The sequence below is a fragment of the Anguilla rostrata genome, chromosome 8, assembly GCF_018555375.3.
Source record: "Anguilla rostrata isolate EN2019 chromosome 8, ASM1855537v3, whole genome shotgun sequence".
Classification (NCBI taxonomy): Eukaryota; Metazoa; Chordata; class Actinopteri; order Anguilliformes; family Anguillidae; genus Anguilla; species Anguilla rostrata.
In genome coordinates, this window is record NC_057940.1 from 5,148,596 (window position 1) to 5,168,395 (window position 19,800).

At 46.5% G+C, this 19,800-nt stretch overlaps 1 protein-coding gene across 2 annotated transcripts; it reads right to left on the reverse strand.

Moving 5' to 3' along the window:
- Positions 1-1,091: 1,091 nt before the first annotated feature.
- LOC135260634 (nectin-4-like) lies at positions 1,092-19,593 on the reverse strand. 2 transcript variants are annotated; one of them, XM_064346036.1, is made up of 11 exons: positions 19,434-19,593; positions 12,080-12,274; positions 10,549-10,716; positions 9,830-10,108; positions 8,491-8,608; positions 6,240-6,388; positions 5,787-5,946; positions 5,221-5,296; positions 4,217-4,279; positions 3,274-3,414; positions 1,092-2,130 (listed from the first exon to the last, which is right to left on the reverse strand). In XM_064346036.1, the coding sequence occupies exons 1-11, from the start codon at positions 19,576-19,578 to the stop codon at positions 1,846-1,848; spliced, it is 1,779 nt and encodes a 592-aa protein (XP_064202106.1). In that variant the 5' UTR covers positions 19,579-19,593; the 3' UTR covers positions 1,092-1,845. The 2 variants fall into 2 exon arrangements, with proteins under 2 accessions (XP_064202106.1, XP_064202108.1); XM_064346038.1 differs by lacking the exon at positions 19,434-19,593 and adding an exon at positions 16,074-16,872.
- Between the last annotated feature and the right edge of the window lie 207 nt (positions 19,594-19,800).

Here is a 19,800-nt window from a genome sequence, read left to right on the forward strand (position 1 = left end):
AGCCTGAAGTGTCACCTGGCCAAGATGAAGCTAAAGTTTCTGCCAGACTAATGCAAAGTTATGAGCTTTTGCCATTAAGTATTAAGTTATGAAGACTTTGGTCTTCTAAAATCCGTCAAAACTATTTGGTATCTTGCATCTCTGGAAGGCTTCTTTTAGCCGTTCTGGCATAAGACTTATTTTTTACTTTTGCATGTAAGTGGCATTTAATTGGGCATAAACAGCGCACGTCTCTGTATGATCCGAAACACACAAGCTCATACAAATCTCAGCACAGTAACACATTACGACACAAAATACCTGGGGTTTTTACGCTCATATGTACAAAACCCTATAAAACCTACACAAAGTCAGTACAAAGTCATCCTAAAGTTCATCATTTAACCGCCACCAAGTATCAATAATAATAAAAATACTGGCATACTTTGTCCTAACTAACTCGTATGTGATCATTATTAAAAATAAAAACGTATTCTGCATATTATACAACTGTACATTTTTACATACATCGTAACACAGGGTAACAGCTTTTACGCACCCATGCACAAACGCATACACTCACGTTCATCTCACGCCCTCTTTGTATTACGGTCTGTTGGCCCCTGACCTAGAGGATAACACAGGAGTCATCGTCTGTGTCCCAAACAGGCTCCTAACTACTGTGTCCTCTTGAGTACGTACTGTCCTCTTCGCATACTGGATGTCATTTAGCCCCTCCTTAGCATGCAGTGGGCAGTATGCGAAAAATGTCCTCCGTACTATTTTACAACCGTTCCGTCCTTTTCGAGGCCACGCCCGTGAGTCGTTGCTGCTGAAGGAAAGCGTTTGGTCGACACTTCGTGTCATAATTGTGGGACCCAAGCGGTTGTTTACTTCCTGAAAAGTATGCCCCAGGATATACTCAGAGAAACTCTAGAAAAAAAGGTGCATCATCCTGGGATTTGAAGTACGTCACGTTTAGATAAAATTTCGCAGACGTAACTTTCTTGTCCAGTGTACTGAATAAGTACAGTGTTCCCCGCACATTGGGTTTATTTGGGACCAGCCCGCCAAAAAAATATTTGCCCCCGCAAAATATTTTATATATAATGTGTTGTATTTAACACGGACTCATGGTATTCCGAACGTGAAGGTTGACATGTCTGTAACACCGTCAGTTAATAGCAAGGTATTCCGAACGCAGGAGAAGTCGTGGAGTTGCCTTGTCCTCGTCTCAGTGATTATTGGTCCAGTTCACGTCAATCAAAGTGTTTCAGTGCCTCTGAGAGCCAATGAACAACCACAGTCATAAACCCCGGTCATCAGGAGAAAAACTGCCATCGGAGGGACGTCAATGTCTGCCTGCACGTTTTGTTCAGAATGCAGTGAGCCTACGTTAGTTGTTTATTTCTGTAAGCAACACACTATACTTTGTATTCATTACTTTTTCTTTTAAATGTGAAAGTGACACATCGCCGACTCTCATTTCGCTGTGTGAACTGCCCGCATTATACATGAATCTGGGCTTCTTTTTTTAAAAATTAAGGCTACACTAAGTGAAATGTCGCTAACAGTTGTGTTTTCAAAAGAAGCCAGCTCTCCCCCTCTCCTTCCTGTGCCAAAGAGCTCCATCGCTCGTTCAGATCTGCCAAGAACGCCAGTCACGTGGAGTGTGTTGCACACAATTCCCACAATTCTGTTGGGTTTGCGGGCGGAGGATGATTACTGGCTGTTGGGCTTGGGGTCGGAGGATGCTGATTGGCTGCTGGTTTGTGGGTAGAGGATACTGATTGGCTGCTGGTTTTGAGGTGGAGGATGCTGATTGGCTGCTGGTTTTGGCTGGAGGAGGATGGGGGTTGTAGTGCTCTATATTATCTGGCCCCTCGGGTGGAGCAGGATGGCGTGAGGCTGGCGTTTGGGGTGCAGGACTCCGTTGCTGTAGTGGAAGTAGTGTGACACTGCCTCAGAAATATGCAGGCTGCTGGTCTGCTCTTCCTCCTCCTCCTCTTCCTCGTCCTCGGGCGGGGTGGGCGACCCGCCCCACGCGCTACTGTACGCCATCTTGAGAGGGGGGGGCGCAGGGCTCACGGACACTGAGCCGGGGCCCATGGGCAAGGGGGAGGGGTTCTGGCTGGCAGAGGGCCCAATGTCCTGAAAGAGACAGGGGGTGAATGAGACTACTTTAGCCCTCAGAAATGTTTACAGTTATAAGCACGAATAATCATGAAGGTGCTCATATTCACACACATACGCACCAACGCACACACACACACGCACACACGCACACTCACACACATTCACACACATACGCACCAACGCACACACACACACACACGCACTCACTCACACATTCACACACATACGCACCAACGCGCACACGCACACACACGCAGACTTGCATGCACAGACACACTCACCGTTGTCTTTGCACTGTTCTGTTTACACACTTACGCAAGCATACACGCTCACACACGCACACACTCTCACACATACACACTCACTCACCATTGCGTTTGTGGCGTTCTGTATACACACACACACACACACGCACACACACACTCTCTCTCTCACATGCACACTCTCACACACTCACTCACTCACACACGCACACACACACACACACTCACATACTCTCTCTCACACACACGTGCACACACACACACACATACTCACTGACACACACACTCTCTCTCTCACACACACTCACTCACACACACACATACTCACTCACACACACACTACTCTCTCTCACACACACCCCACCACACACACACTCACTCACTCACACACACACTCACTCTCCTCACACACAACCACTCACACACACACTCATCACTCACACACACACACACACACCACACACATCACTCACCACACACACACTCACTCACTCAACCACTACACACACCACGATCACCACACACACTCACTCACACACACACACTCACTCACACAACTCACACACCACTCCACACACACACTCACTCACCACACACACTCACTCACCACACACACTCACTCACTCACACACACTCACTCACTCACACACACCACTCACACACACACACACACACTCACTCACACACACACTCACACACACACACACGTACTCACTCACACACACACTCACACACACACTCTCTCTCACTCACACACACACTCACACACACACACGCACACTCACTCACTCACGCACACTCACTCACACACACTCACACACACACACACGTACTCACTCACACACACACTCACACACACACTCTCTCTCTCACACACACACACACACTCACTCACCATTGCGTTCGGGGCGTTCTGTGTGAAGGCGTTCTGTGTGAAGGCGTCCCTCTCGGCGCGGCGCATGGAGCTGTACAGAGGGGGCCGTTCTGCCCTCCCCATGGAGAGGGTGGAGTGACTGTCCCTCTTACCGGAGGGGCCCTGCGGAAAGGCGCTATATAAATACCTTCATACAGGCAGGCAGGTATATTACAGGAGAATGCCTCTCTCTGTGACCCCAGCCCTCAGGCTTATCTCTAGCAGTAGAGATAGTAGAGATAGAGGCACTTGCAGTAGAGATAGAGACACTAGCAGTAGAGATAGAGGCACTAGTATTAGAGATGGGCACTAGCAGTAGAGATAGAGGCACTAACAGTAGAGATAGAGGCACTTGCAGTAGAGATAGAGACACTAGCAGTAGAGATAGAGGCACTTGCAGTAGAGATAGAGACACTAGCAGTAGAGATAGAGGCACTAGTATTAGAGATGGGCACTAGCAGTAGAGATAGAGGCACTAACAGTAGAGATAGAGGCACTTGCAGTAGAGATAGAGACACTAGCAGTAGAGATAGAGGCACTAGTATTAGAGATGGGCACTAGCAGTAGAGATAGAGGCACTAGCAGTAGAGATAGAGACACTAGCAGTAGAGATAGGGGCACTAGTATTAGAGATGGGCACTAGCAGTAGAGATAGAGGCACTAACAGTAGAGATAGAGGCACTTGCAGTAGGGATAGTAGAGATAGAGGCACTAGAAGTAAAGATAGTATAGATAGAGGCCCTAGCAGTACAGATAGTAGAGCTAGAGACACTAACAGTAGAGACAGAGGCACTAGCAGTAGAGATAGTACAGGTAGAGTCACTGACAGTAAAGACAGTAGACATAGAGGCACTGATAATAGAGATAGTAGACAGAGGCACTAGTAGTAGAGACAGGTACTGACAGCAGAGATACACATACTGACCGAGAGAGAGGACATACTGGTCCTTGTATGGCTTTCAGGCGGGAGAGGAATATTTTCATCAATCTGAGAGAGGGAGACAAGGAGCTCTCAAAACCTGAGGAGTGTGTGTTTGTGTGTGTAGGTGTATATGAGTGGAGCCACCTAGGTGTGTTTGCGTATGGGTGTATGAGGTATGTTTGGGTGTGTGGGTGTATGTATGTGTGTAGTATGTAGGTGTTTGTGCAGGTGTATGGAGGTGTGTATGTGGGTGTATGTAGGTGTGTTTGGGTGTATTTAGTTGTGTATACAGATGTGGCTGTGTATGTGTGGTTGTGTATGTGGTTGTGTATTTATGGGTGTATGTGTGGTTGTGTGTTTATGGGTGTATGTTGGTGTGGTTGTGTATGTATAGGTGTATGTGTGGTTGTGTGTTTACTGGTGTATGTGTCATTGTGTAGATGCGGTTGTGTATTTATGGCTATATGTAGGTGTGGTTGTTTGTTTATGGGTGTAGGTGTGGTTGTGTATGTGGTTGTATATATATATGGATGTATATATGTGTGGTTGTGTGTTTATGGGTGTATGTGTGTTTGTTGGTTTATGTGTGGTTGTGTATGTTTTTGTGTGTTTATTGGTGTATGTGTGGTTGTGTATTTATGGATGCATGTAGGTGTAGTTGTGTATTTATGGGTGTCTGCGTGGTTGTGTAGGTGTAGTTGTGTATTTATGGGTGTCTGCGTGGTTGTGTAGGTGTGGTTGTGTATTTATGGGTGTCTGCGTGGTTGTGTAGGTGTGGTTGTGTATTTATGGGTGTCTGCGTGGTTGTGTAGGTGTGGTTGTGTATTTAGTGTTGCGTGGTTGTGTATGTGGTTGTGTATTTATGGGTGTCTGCATGGTTGTGTAGTTGTGGTTGTGTATTTATGGGTGTCTGCGTGGTTGTGTAGGTGTGGTTGTGTATTTATGGGTGTCTGCGTGGTTGTGTAGGTGGGGTTGTGTGTTCATGGTGTCTGCAGTATTATTCATACCGGTATTCGAGGGTCAGTGTTGATTGAGTCGAATCTCCTGATAGAGGCTTGTCTGGACAGAGTGCTGAATTCCTCCCTGAGAGAGAAATGGAGAGAGAGAGAGAGATAGGTGTATGAACAGAATGTTGGGGTACTGAGATGTGTTGGGGTTTTTGGGGTGTGTTTGGTAGAGAGTTGGGGTTTTGGGGTGTGTTGGGGAGTGGTTTTGGGGTGTTTGGGAGTATTTGGGGTTGGGTGTATTTGGGGTTTTAGGAGTGTGGTTAGGTGTTTTTTGGGGTGTGTTTGGGGAGATTGGGGTTTTGGGTGTGTTTTGGGGAGTTTGGGTGTTTGGGGTGTGTCTGGGGAGAGTTGGGGTTTTGGGGGCGTGCTTGGGGTTTTTGGGGTGTGCTTGGGGTGTTTCAGTGTGTTGGGACTTTGGGGGGTGTGTTTGGGGATTTGGGGGTGTATTAGTAGTTTTTGGGGATGTGTTTGGTAGAGAGTTGGGGTTTTTGAGATGTGTTTGGGGGACAGTTGGGGTTTTGGGGGCGTGTTTGGGGATTTGGGGGTGTGTCAGGCGTTAGACTCACATCTTCTCATTAAGCTCCTTCTCCAGCTTTCTGTTCTTGCGCTTGTGGTAGCAGGTCAATATCGCCATGGAGATCACCAGGACAACCACCAATGCCCCGGCAGCCCCGCCCAATAGGGGCCACAGGTTATTGACAGGGGCCTCCTGCCGTTGTCCGCTCTCTGTATGAGAGAGGCGTGTAACCACACACATACACACACACAGACACGCACACACACACATGCACACAAACACACACAGACAGCCATGTCAGCAATGCCGTTTTCTCACCCAGGAAACCAGACCAGGTTCACTCTTAGCGACAGCAACTTCAGCGGAATGTCTGTTCACCTGTTCACACTGCGTTGTTACGATGCCAGACCCCCCCCCCCCCCCCCCACACACACACACAGAGGAACAGGATTTAGAGAAATGACTGTCAACGGAGAGGAGTTTTTGGCGGCCCCCCCCTTACCTAACAGGATTTCGGTATCGGCCTTCACTGCGCCCACGCTGTTCCTGGCCTCGCACTCGTACACGCCCCCGTCAGTCGGGGCGAGGGGTCGGCCGAACCGCAGAGTCCCGCCCTCCACGATCACGTCTTCAGGCAAGGCCGCGTCCCTCCTATAAAGAACAGTGACATTAGGCCCTGATCCTTCTACAGAGCAGTAACATTAGGCAGCACCCCTTCTGTAAAGCATAATAACATTAGGCCGCACCCCTTCTATAAAGAACAGTGACGTTAGGCCCCGCCCTTCTATTGACCACAGTTACATTAGGCCACACCCCTTCTATAGAGAACAGTGACATTAGGCCGTGCCCCTTCTATAGAGAACAGTGACATTAGGCCCCGCCCTTCTATTGACCACAGTTACATTAGGCCGTGCCCCTTCTATAGAGAACAGTGACATTAGGCCCTGCCCTTCCATTGACCACAATTACATTAGGCTCTTCCCTTCTATAAAGCATAGTTACATTAGGCCCCACCCCTTCTATGAGCACGGTAACATTGGGCCCCGCCCTTCTATACAGCACAGTAACATTAGGCCGTGCCCTTCTTGAACTGATTGGCTCTTCAGACCACAATTACATGCTCCGCCTTTATAAAGATAGTTAATTAGCCCCCCCTTCTATGACACGTACATTGGCCCGCTTCTATACAGCACAGTAACATTAGGCCGTGCCCTTTCTATGGAGAACAGTGGCATTAAGCCACGCCCCTTCTATAGAGAACAGTAACATTAGGCCGTGCCCTTTCTATGGAGAACAGTGGCAATAAGCCACGCCCCTTCTATAGAGAACAGTTACATTAGGCTCCGCCCTTCTATAGAACCCATTAAAACCAACAGAGCACTACGCACATAAACACACGCAAGTCTGACTGCATCTCTGTGCCACTCCCGTGGACGCCAGAAGCAGCTCTGAGCTTTTAATGCGTGTGAACTGCGTGTTCCAGATGGTGATATGCAAATGAGAAGGAGGCGGGGTTTGACATGCAAATGACCTGGCCTGGAGCTCTTCCCCTGTACATTTCAGGGTTCAGTTTTACTGCTGCTTTACTCAAACATGCTGGCATACACATGCACACACGCCTGCGCGCACCCACACACACATGCTTGCACACACGCCTGCATGCATGCACACGCACACACACACGCCTGCACGCATGCACACACACACACACGCCTGCATGGATGCACATGCACACACACGCGCCTGCACGCATGCACACGCACACACACACGCCTGCATGCACACGCACACACACGCCTGCATGGATGCACACACACACACACACAGTTGTGCCTGCATGGATGCACATGCACACACACGCGCCTGCACGCATGCACACGCACACACACACGCCTGCATGCATGCACACGCACAAACACACGCTCACCCACACACGCCTGCACACACACACCCACCCACACACACCTGCACGCATGCACACACACACGCAAGGACACTGACCCACACACGCCTGCACGCATGCACACGCACACCCACACATGCATGCAAGCAAGCATGCTCACACACACGCCTGCATGCACACACACGCACTACGAAACCTGGCATTCCTGTTAGAGCACTCCACTCAACATCCATTGGTTACTTCACAGCCCCTTCCTTATTGCACCCCCCCTACCTCCCCATTACATCTGTTCTCTATTCTGACCCCCCAGTGGTGGGATGCTCTCCCCCCCCCTGCAGTCAGGACAGCAGAGCCACATCCTGTCTTCCACCAGAGGCGGAAAACACAGCTTATGTAAACTAAACCTGGGCTCAGCCAATGCTGATTAACATTTTGGATCGGTTTTTTTACGAGCCCATCTTGTGCTAAGTCTAAAACTATCCTCTAACCCATTTGCTCCTTAATAATAACACACCTGATTATGCAAGTCATTCTGGATCGGAGTGTCTGTTCAATTCTTAAATGCAAACGAAATGTTTTAAACAGGCACACACACATATACAGTCACACCTATTCATAAACACGTACATGCACAGAAATTCACGTGTGCACGCACCACACACACACACACACACACACACATAAATGAATTTATTTATTTGTCAGTGATCATGTACAATGTTTAACATAAATGATACCATTTGACCTATCCTAGCACAGTTAGCCAAGGCACTCAAACGCACACACACACACATACACAGAGGTGCAGCCCAGTGTTTCGGGTATGAAGTAAAATGGCGACGGGTGATACCTGGACCAGGTGAAGCTGTGTGGTTGGGGGTTCCCTCCGCTGTCACACCGGAGTGAGGCTCCCTGCAGCCCCACCACCCAGGTACCATCATTCCCTCTGACTGTGGGGTTCGGGGGATCTGTTAAACGCACGCACAACAGGAAGTTGTCAAAACGGAATGTCACAGCAGGGCTCACAGCGTTGAATTTTTTAATTTTTGACGCAGTTTTCCAGTTATGGAAAAGTCATGGAAAACTTTGAAAAATTGGCTAAACATCCTGAAAAAAAACGATTATTTGTCCTGTTCCTAGTGTAACGTTGCAGGCCAAAGCCAGAGGTACCATGGTCAACGACCAGCACATTCTATACCCCCCCCCCCTCCCCCAGTCTCCCCCCTCTGTATATATCACAGGTGTTGCTCATACAAAAAGTCCTGGAAATGTCTTGAAAACAGTGTAAAAAATGAGGTAAACTCACAGTGTAATTGTGTTAATTGCAGGGTTACCTTACAGTGAAACTGATAAACAACGCAGAAAATGTGTTAAGCTGCACAGCTCATAGAACCTGCACAACCTGCACAACTTCATATACCTGCAGTATATACTCAAGAGTGAAACCGCGTTGAACGCAGGATAAACTCGCAAAGAAGCCATATTAAAAGCAGCAATCAGCACAAACTCACAGTGAAACCGTGTTAAAAGCAGCACAAACTCACAGTGAAACTGTTAAAAGCAGCACAAACTCACAGTAAAACCGTGTTAAAAGCAGCACAAACTCACAGTGAAACCGTGTTAAAAGCAACACAAACTCACAGTAAAACCGTGTTCAAAGCAGCACAAACTCACAGTGAAACCGTGTTAAAAGGAGCACAAACACACAGTGAAACCGTGTTAAAAGCAGCACAAACTCACAGTAAAACCGTGTTAAAAGCAGCACAAACTCACAGTGAAACCGTGTTAAAAGCACACAAACTCCAGTAAAACCGTGTTAAAGCAGCACAAACTCACAGTGAAACTGTTAAAAGCAGCACAAACTCACAGTGAAACCGTGTTAAAAGCAGCACAAACTCACAGTGAAACCGTGTTAAAAGCAGCACAAACTCACAGTGAAACCGTGTTAAAAGCAGCACAAACTCACAGTAAAACCGTGTTCAAAGCAGCACAAACTCACAGTAAAACCGTGTTAAAAGCAGCACAAACTCACAGTGAAACCGTGTTAAAAGCAGCACAAACTCACAGTGAAACCGTGTTAAAAGCAGCACAAACTCACAGTGAAACCGTGTTAAAAGCAGCACAAACTCACAGTGAGGCTGCATTAAGCGGCAGACAGACTGTTGAATGCGGGTGCGGGGCGAACTCACAGAGCACCACCAGGCGGTTGGTGATCCTGCGGGGCTTGTCCAGGGCGGGGTGCCACACCAGGCAGTCCAGCGACCGGCCGTTCATGCTGCGCAAGGGGTGCAGGGAGAAGTGGGTGGTGACGGCCCCGCTCTCGGAGCTGCGGTTCTGCGATTGGCCGGGCAGCTCGGTGTCCCAGGAGAGGCGGGGCGGGGGGCGAGCCACCGAGCGGCAGGTGGCGGCCACGCGGAAGGACTCCCCCTCCACCATCTCCACCGGATCCAGCGAGGAGATGGGTGTGGCTGTCAAACAAAAAGGGGGACGGGAGTCAGCAATTGATTGTTAATGTCTTGCGATGACGATGGTTGATTGTTAATGTCTGTGGTGGTCTGTGATGACAATAGTTGATTGATAATGTCTTGCGATGACGATGGTTGATTGTTAATGTCTGTGATGGTCTGTGATGACTATGGTTGATTGCTAATGTCTGTGATGGTCTGTGATGATGATGGTTGATTGTTAATGTCTGTGATGGTCTGTGATGATGATGGTTGATTGTTAGTGTCTGTGATGGTCTGTGATGATGATGGTTGATTGTTAATGTCTGTGATGGTCTGTGATGACGATGGTTGATTGTTAATGTCTGTGATGGTCTGTGATGATGAAGGTTGATTGTTAATGTCTTGCGATGATGACGGAGGGCAGACACAGCAGTGCGGTGGATCAGGGCAGAAAGGCTTACTCCAGACGGTGAGTGACAGCTGTCTCTCGAAGTTTCCGGAGGGGAAGGTGGAGATGTGGCACGTGTAAATCCCCTCGTCTGACACCTCCGTGCTCCGGATGATCAGCGTGGAGTCCGCCATGGGGTCGCTGCTCTCGAAATGCAGGTGGTCAGCAAACTTCCCAAACCCTGAGAGACAGGACAGCGCCCCCTACCGATTAGCATTCAGTCTACACCCTACTGAACTCCTCTTAGCAGGCTCTGAGTCATTAGCACTGGCAGTCTGTGAGGTGGAGGGTGTGACTGCTGTACCTGTGTGGCTCTCGGTGTGGTGCGTGAGTTACCTGTGTGTGACGTGCCTGTGTAACTCTTAGTAAGGTGTGTGACGTACCTGTGTGTGAGGTGCCTGCATAAGAGTAACGTGTGTTAGGTACCTGTGTAACTCTGAGGTAACCGTGTTAAGGTGTACCTGTGTGTAAGGAAACCGTACTAAGGTGTACCTGTTCGTGATGTAACAGTGTTAAGGCGTACCTGCGTGTGAGGCAAGTGTTAAGGCGTACCTGTGTGTGAGGTAACAATGCTAAGGTGTACCTGTGTGTGAGGTAACCGTGTTAAGGCCTACCGGTGTGTGAGGTAACCGTGCTAAGGTGTACCTGTGTGTGTGGTAACCGTGTTAAGGCCTACCGGTGTGTGAGGTTAACGTGCTAAGGTGTACCTGTGTGTGAGGTAACCGTGTTAAGGCATACCTGTGTGTGAGGTAACCGTGCTGAGGCCTACCTGTGCGTGAGGTAATCGTATTAAAGTGTACCTGTGCGTGAGGTAATCTTGTTAAGGCGTACCTGTGTGTGAGGTAACCGTGTTAAGGCGTACCTGTGTGTGAGGTACCTGTATTAAGGCCTACCTGTGTGTGAGGTAACCGTATTAAGGCCTACCTGTGTGTGAGGTAACCGTGTTAAGGCGTACCTGTGTGTGAGGTAACCGTGTTAAGATGTACCTGTGTGTGAGGTAATCGTGCTAAGCCATACCTGTGTGTGAGGTAACCGCGTTGAGGCGTACCTGTGTGTGAGGTAACCGCGTTAAGGCGTACCTGTGTGTGAGGTAACCGTGGTAAGGTGTACCTGTGTGTGAGGTAACCGTGTTGAGGCGTACCTGTGTGTGAGGTAACCGCGTTACGGCATACCTGTGTGTGAGGTAATCGTGTTAAGGCGTACCTGTGTGTGAGGTAACCGTGGTAAGGCGTACCTGTGTGTGAGGTAACCGTGTTGAGGCGTACCTGTGCGTGAGGTAACCGCGTTAAGGCTTACCTGTGTGTGAGGTAATCGTGTTAAGGCGTACCTGTGTGTGAGGTAACCGTGTTAAGGCGTACCTGTGTGTGAGGTAACCGTGGTAAGGCGTACCTGTGTGTGAGGTAATCGTGTTAAGGCGTACCTGTGTGTGTGGTAACCGTGTTGAGGCGTACCTGTGTGTGAGGTAACCGTGTTAAGGCGTACCTGTGTGTGAGGTAACCGTGTTAAGGCGTACCTGTGTGTGAGGTAACCGTGTTAAGGCGTACCTGGCTGGCCCTGTACATGATGGGCGGTGATGAGCTGCTCCTTGGTTCCGTCGGGCCGCTCCCTGAACCAGGTCACCTGCACCACCTGCTCATCCTGGACCCGGAAGCGACAGGGCAGCCGGGTCTGCTCCTCAGCGATGGAGCGCAGGGAGAAGGAGGGAGGGGGTTCCAAAAACTCCCCCCTCACACTCAGCACTGAGGAGGGAGGAGGGGTGGACAGATAAGTTTTCATTGCCAGCAATTTGCTTGCATTACCATAGCAGTCATACAAAAAACATACACGTTTAACAACAAACTAATATTATAAAAGTCAAGTAAGGAGACGCATGATAACATCTTGCTCAGTAATGAGCTATTCATGATTATAATTTAATATAGACAATAGTTAATGCCACTGCGTGACCAAAAACTATATTCACACTTATGTGTACAAAAAAAACTATTGTGTCACAATAGAGGTCTCCCATCTGCTACTACAACAAGGGCAATTAATTATGCAGTAGCTTCCCTGAGGATGAGAATATATTTTTGTATCTATTCAGTTCACTGAAGCAAAGCAGCCATACCACCCTGTACCCTTCTCATGGCTAACTGCTGAAGTTAAGCACAATTATAATACTCTGTACCCTTCTCATGGCTAACTACTGAAGCTAAGCACAGTCATAATACTCCGTACCCTTCTCATGTCAAAGTGCTGAAGTTAAGCAGCCATGCCACCCTGTACCCTTCTCGTGGCTAACTGCTGAAGCTAAGCACAATTATAATATTCTGTACCCTTTTCATGTCAAACTACTGAAGCTAATCAGCCACACCACCCTGTACCCTTCTCATGACAAAGTGCTGAAGCTAAGCAGCCATGCCACCCTGTACCCTTCTCGTGGCTAACTGCTGAAGCTAAGGAGCCATACCACCCTGTACCCTTCTCATGGCTAACTGCTGAAGCTAAGCAGCCATGCCACCCTGTACCCTTCTCATGGCTAACTGCTGAAGCTAAGCAGCCACACCACCCTGTACCCTTCTCATGTCAAAGTGCTAAAGCTAAGCAGCCACGCCACCCTGTACCCTTCTCATGGCTAACTGCTGAAGCTAAGCAGGTGTGCCCCAGCACAATCATGGGAACACAGTGCTACAGGAGGTGCTGTCCATCAGATGAGACATTAGGTCCTGACTCACCGCGGTGATTCAAGATCCCACGGCACTTTTTCCGGAAAGATCCAAATTCCCACAAAACTGACTGTTTACATCCGGCCAGTTAATCACCCCTCTGTCATCAGATTGGTTACACAATCGCTTGTCTTCCTACTCATGTCTGTTACCAAGGTTGTTACAGCAAAGAACCAAGTACTCAGTTGACCTACCTGGTGAGATGAAGGTTGAAAATAAAAGGTTGTAGCATTATGTTTAAATTTTTTTTTTTTTTTTTTAAACTGTCCTATCCTACCTGCACTCTTATTGGTACTGTGTTAGAATACTATGTGTCTGTACCATATGAGCTGCATTTAAATGAACAGTAATGAGCACAGTTCATTTTTCATAATGTAGAACATCACTCATAAACATGACGGCACAACATTTGACTGCCTATTGTTTAATTTAAATCCTAGATGTGTTGCCAAAGAATAAAGCCCGACTATACATCCATCCATCCATTATCTATACCCGCTTATCCTGGGCAGGGTTGTGGGGGGGTGCTGGAGCCTATCCCAGTGTGCATTGTGCGAGAGGCAGGAATACACCCTGGACAGGCCGCCAGCCTATTGCAGGACCCACACACCATTCACTCACGGTTCACTCTCACACGCATACCTATGGGCAATTTAGAGTGTCGTAACACCCAACTAGCTTTTCATATGTCCATGAAACTAGAAAGCCCAAAAATTAGCCACTTCTGCATCGTGAATTATCCCCTGGATCTGAAGTCACACAAATAACCCGTCTCTGCTAGAACAGTACTGTAAAGACTGGGACCTGGCAGTTGACTTATAACGGTGAAAATGATCATTTTCCATACCTCATAGAAAACACAGGAAAATGACACACAGACATATACACATTAACACCCCCCCCCCCACACACACACACACACACACACACACTACATTGCACAAACACTCACATACACACACGCCTGAGAGAAACAGGTCTTGATTCAGAGTGAGGGGTATGCTGTTGTACTTGTTTTTCTGCTTCATTTCCGTCAATTTTCAATTTTTTACCGCTCAGACACACACTCACTCAGTCACCCACGCAAGCACGGACACACACACACACTCACGCACTCACTCACTCAGTCACTCACACAAGCACACACACACACACATACTCATTCACTCACACGCACACACACACACACACTCATTCACTCACTCAAGCACACACACACACTCACTCACTCACACACGCACACACACACACGCACACACACCTGCCAGCCGTCTTGGACACACTCCTCTAAGTGTAGCAGGGCCACTGCTCTCACATTAGCTGAAGGACTATAATAACCAGGCCTGCTCCTAGCCAAGGGTTCAGTTTAAGGGATTAAAAACAATGACCCCCCTTTATGAGATACTGTGCAGGAACTCGACTGCAGCGCATTGGCCCTGAGAGTTTAATATTAACTGTGAGAGAGGGTGACACGTGATAATAAACTACCTGTGTGGACAGACACCGAGAGCACAAAGTGCAATGCTCTGCTTTGTAAGATGGCTGCCCTAGAAATCAAAATTAAGCCTGATGACATAGTTAGGGAAAACTCAGCTTCTGAATTCATCAGCGTTCAACTCTCTCAGCCTCGTTGTGTGTGTGTCGTTATCGTGATGATTTAAAATTAATCAAAATAGGTAGAGGTCAACATAAAAGAATAAAACATTATTGTGTCTCAATAGTATTTCTATCTTTTAAATTTTATCTTAAAATAGTGTGTGCATAGCCACTAAAAGGTTTTTTTTTTCTTTTTTTATTTTAAATGTATTTATTTATTTATTTAAGAGTGATCACGTATAATAAACATTGACTTCAAGCTTGAAATCCGATGCACCACACAGAGATATAGCTAAACAGCTAATTTTCATCCTGGGCAGGTGCATAAAGTACATAAACACCTGCATATTTTCCAACTATTTGGGTAAATAAAAGGAAAGGAAAATAAAATGTTTCCTTGCTTCAATCTCCCATAGTTCATTGCGAAGTCATTGCCTGTAATGTCTGTGAGATGTCGGGATTACGAATGATGGGAATTGTATTATATTGCCCAGCAACACAGTAAACATCTCCAAGTTACAGGGATTAATCATGCTGCTTTCAGTTTAGAATGATCTGCAATAAACACAAGCAACAACTAACAGATTTCGCTGGTTATGATGGTGATTATGGTGATTTTTCTGTTGACTGAGAGATGAAGTTTAATATCAGAACTGAAGTTAAGTTTGCAAATAGCCTATCCGCGTTACATTGCCAAATTCCGAATTTGTATAATTTTTCACAGCAATTTAATGCACAGAGACGTCAGGACCTGTATTTTCCCTCCCTCCCGTTGGGGTCTGAACGACACAGTATGACTGTCTGAACTATGCCCCGGGCGTCTGTACTGCATTTTTTCAGCGTCTTTGCTTCCTCTAGTAGTCTGTCCCGGCTGCGTCGTGTGTCTGTGGCGCACCGTGTCCGTCTACTGCGTGTCTCGCGCACGGAAAACAGGAGCAACTGGTTTTCTTTTTTTTGTTAAACAAAGTGAACAAAAACACACCTTGAGACCGTCTTCTGTAACAACTGATATCACATTTACATTCCTCCCTAGAGTGCAGCTCTAACTGTGAACAATTACATTTTAATGTTTATTTTAGTTGGAACGGTAGCAACTGATGTTTTTATGGTTTAGCAATGCTAAGAAATTGACCTTCGAATTAAATGCCGCCCACTCCCGACACACACACACACACACCACCAGCAATACAAAATCTCCGTGCCCGACCCGTAGCCGCGGCCCCCAGGTTCTTACCGAAACACCGGATAGTTAGAAGCAAGAGCCCCGTTCCCCATATACGACTCGCCATGCCTCGCCGGCCCGCAAGCTCCAGTCCGGCACAACTCGTCACAGCTTAGCGCAGCTCAGGTGTACTCGGTGCTACTGTATAGGTTTTCCAAGCTCGGTCCTGTTCAGTGCGATCTCAACTTCGCTTCGAGGAATAATATATCCAGCAGGCGAGCTTGACGCCGCCGATCGCGCGAAGTCAGGACAGGTCGTCCGTTACTGGACAGTCGAACTTGTGCTTCAGCTGTCCGATAGTTCGATTAGTTTCTGGTTTACTTCTTGTCTTTATTGCGCAAAACGCAACCCAGCCCAGTCGTTTCTCTTGGCAGTAACGATTAAACAAGAGCGCAAAACTTGTAATTCCAGTTTGCACACGCGTCATCAATAATGCAACCGACGACGGAACGCATTCATGCGACTATAAAATATAGCCTTTTGACACATTATGCGGATACAATGTTGTATTTTAACGTTTTTAAAGTAATAGTTTCTACCAAAAAAATGTAAATCCCATTAAAAACACATTAAGCTACAGTTTCATGACCGACCCGCGTTCACGTCCCGTGACACCTAAGCTGTATTATTTTTTAAAAAACAAAACACTAAAAACAATAACAATCGGTGAAAATCGGCACTGTACGCATTGCCATCTCAGCTAAGCCCCCATGCTCCAACACTTTCCTCGTGCACTACACCTGTTTTTCTGTGTGTCACGTGAGCGCTCACCTCCCCGGATCTGCACTCACCGACCCAGATTCCTTTGATTTCAAAAACAGTAACTGCCAGGGCGTGAACGCAAACGGACTAGTTCTAATGCAATGGGTATTTGGTGGGCAGGTCAGTCATTTGATAAGTTACAGTTTCGTGGGTTCATTTATTTATTTATTTATTTATGTATTTATTGTTGATTAGGACTAGTCTTGGGGGCCCTGACCGACTGCCCGCCCCCACATGTAGTCTAATTGTGTAGGGGTGGAGTGGTGGGGCCCATTGTCAGATCATTTTCATGGGTCCCAAACTCCCTGGCAGCACCCCTACCCTGGGTATAAGCCTACTTGTAATTTATCTGCAGCACCGTGAAAAAATATTCGCCCCCTTCCTGATTTCATCTATTACTGCATACTTGCCATACTGAATTGTTTCAGATCTTGAGACAAAATTCAATATCAGACAAAGGGAATCGGAGTAAACACAAAACACATTTTAAAAACGATTATTTCATTTATTTAATGAAAGAAGTTATCAAACACCCATATTACCCCTGTGAAATAGTAATTGCCCCCTTAGTTACTCAATCAACCAATTGCCCAAATTTAGTTGCTAATTAGATTCAGCTTCAGACATGTCCTGGTCAATAAATATGCCATCACTCTTCAAAGCAGTGATAAACTGAAATGAGCAAAACACTACCACTTGATTTTTGACTGTAAAATTCAGTTTTTGAAAATTAATGCTATTGCCACATATTCTCAAAACCCTCTCCTACTGAGTCTATTCATAATAAGTGTTGTAGCCTACAAATAAAACTTGTCATAATGATGATGAGATGGCAGTAATCCATTAAAGTGAAATGAAAATTTCTATAATGCTATGTCCCAATATGACCCAATAAATGGTGCAAATATTTTCAATTGACTGGAATATATTGTTGCGTATATATTCACGTTGTTATTCTTATTATTAGTAGTCATACATTGAGTATGATTATGTGTTATGTTTTATGTCTTCAGCGCTACCTTGATGATACACAGTTCATAAATAAATAGCATTAGCCTATGCCCTCATCGAGATTTACCGCAAGCAGCAAAGCATTTTAGAAGCGTTACGATATTTTTATAATCATGTCCCGCGCATAGAAAATCGCATAGAAAATATGTCTTTCATTATTAACAATAGGCCTCTCTACAAAGTCTCAAACGCCATCTTAAATGTCTCGCTTCGAATCGTGGGACATTGAACCATTTATATACGTTTGAAAGTTTGTGGGTGAGAAAGCAAGGAGCTGGAATCTGAAGTTTTGCACGAATTACAAAAAAAGTTGTCGTGTATACCCAAACAGAGGTTCATACGTGAGCGAAGACACTCTGATCCCACACCTGTCATCGCTGACACATGCACAGGTATTAGTTGAGCGGCGAGACACCACCCAAAATGACAAGCGTCTCTTGTGACGTAATGAAGATTCAGTTTCCGTGATCACGTGATTTCAAGCAAGCCTCAGTCGGAGCAGTATTTCGAAACAACAGCGATTCTAAAACTCGACACCGTGTCGACACGTGAGTATCGAGTGTAGCATCCCTACTCCAAAAAAAAACTGGGCAAAAATGAGATTCATGGGAAACAAGATGGCAGAAACCACTGCTAACCAAGAGGAACACCAATACTCATCTCACATTTTGCCAAAAAAAGCACATAATCCCCAAGCGTTTTGGGATTATGTTCTATGGACAGATGACACAAAAGTGGAAGTTTTTGGGTGACATGGGTCCCACTATGTCTAGTGTAAAGCAAATGCAGCATTTTACAGCAAGAATATTATACTAGCAGTCAGACATGGTGGTGATAGTGTGATGGTGTGGGTATGCTTTGCAGCCTTGGGACCTGCACGACTTGCCATTATTGAAGGAATCATGAATTATGCTCTGTAACACAAAATTCTTAAGGAGAATGTCCGGTCATCTGTGAGCTGAGCTGAAACTGAAGCGTAATTGAGCTATGCAGCAAGACAATGACCAAAAACAGAAAAGTCAGTTTGTTTTCAGTTCGCATCATGAATTTAGAAACAATTGTCTGCTTTACCGTTGTTCATTACACTGATTGCATTGTTAAACTTTAGGAAAAAAGACACGTCTTTGGGCATCTTGGATAGATTCCAATCCAGTCTGAGAATGACTCAGACAGTTCTCATAACTCCCCTCTGAGTCAGTGTGAATAGGCCGACTTACACAGAAATGCGCTAACAACATGCTTACGAACTGAAACCACTCAGAAATATCTGCTTCAGCCTCCTACTTTCAATACACCAGACGAAACCTACTTTAACTTACTGTTCTGACCCACCGTTATACACATATACTTCAGCTTCAAACTACAGCTAACCTGCCATCTAGTGGCAGATAACTTTATAGTATTGGAAAGCTCATTTAAGTCATTGAACCCCTCATCGTGCTGAAGAGCAGCTGTACCCCAAGCCTCCAGTAGAGGGCAGAATGAGGCCTCTCTAACAGTCCAGCCTCACAGGACAGACACCGTTTCCTGTTTTAGCTAGCTTGCATGCGCTAACTGACGCTAGAGCATTTTTTTTAAACCCGTACGTTTCTTTAATACCTTTCAGTAACTCTGCCACAGTGCGGTGACTTTTTGGGGCCGGGTTCGTCTTCAAGTTAACTTCGCGCTTTTTTTTTTTTTTGTTGTTGATGTAGGTAGGTTTTTTTCTGTTGTCTTCCACTGGCTCGCTCTCTTTCACCAGCATTAAACACACACTCTTACGCATGTGGCTGCACTCTCTCTCTCTCTCTCTCTCTCTCTCTCTCTCTCCTTACACACACACACACACACATTGTGTCACACGTCATACATTGACACGCAGTACCTCTTAGAACAGGATGTGATTGGACACCGTGTGGTTGAAGAGTGCTGATGTTACCATGGTGATGGAAACGGAAGCTGGACCACAGAAATAACCAGCCAGTAA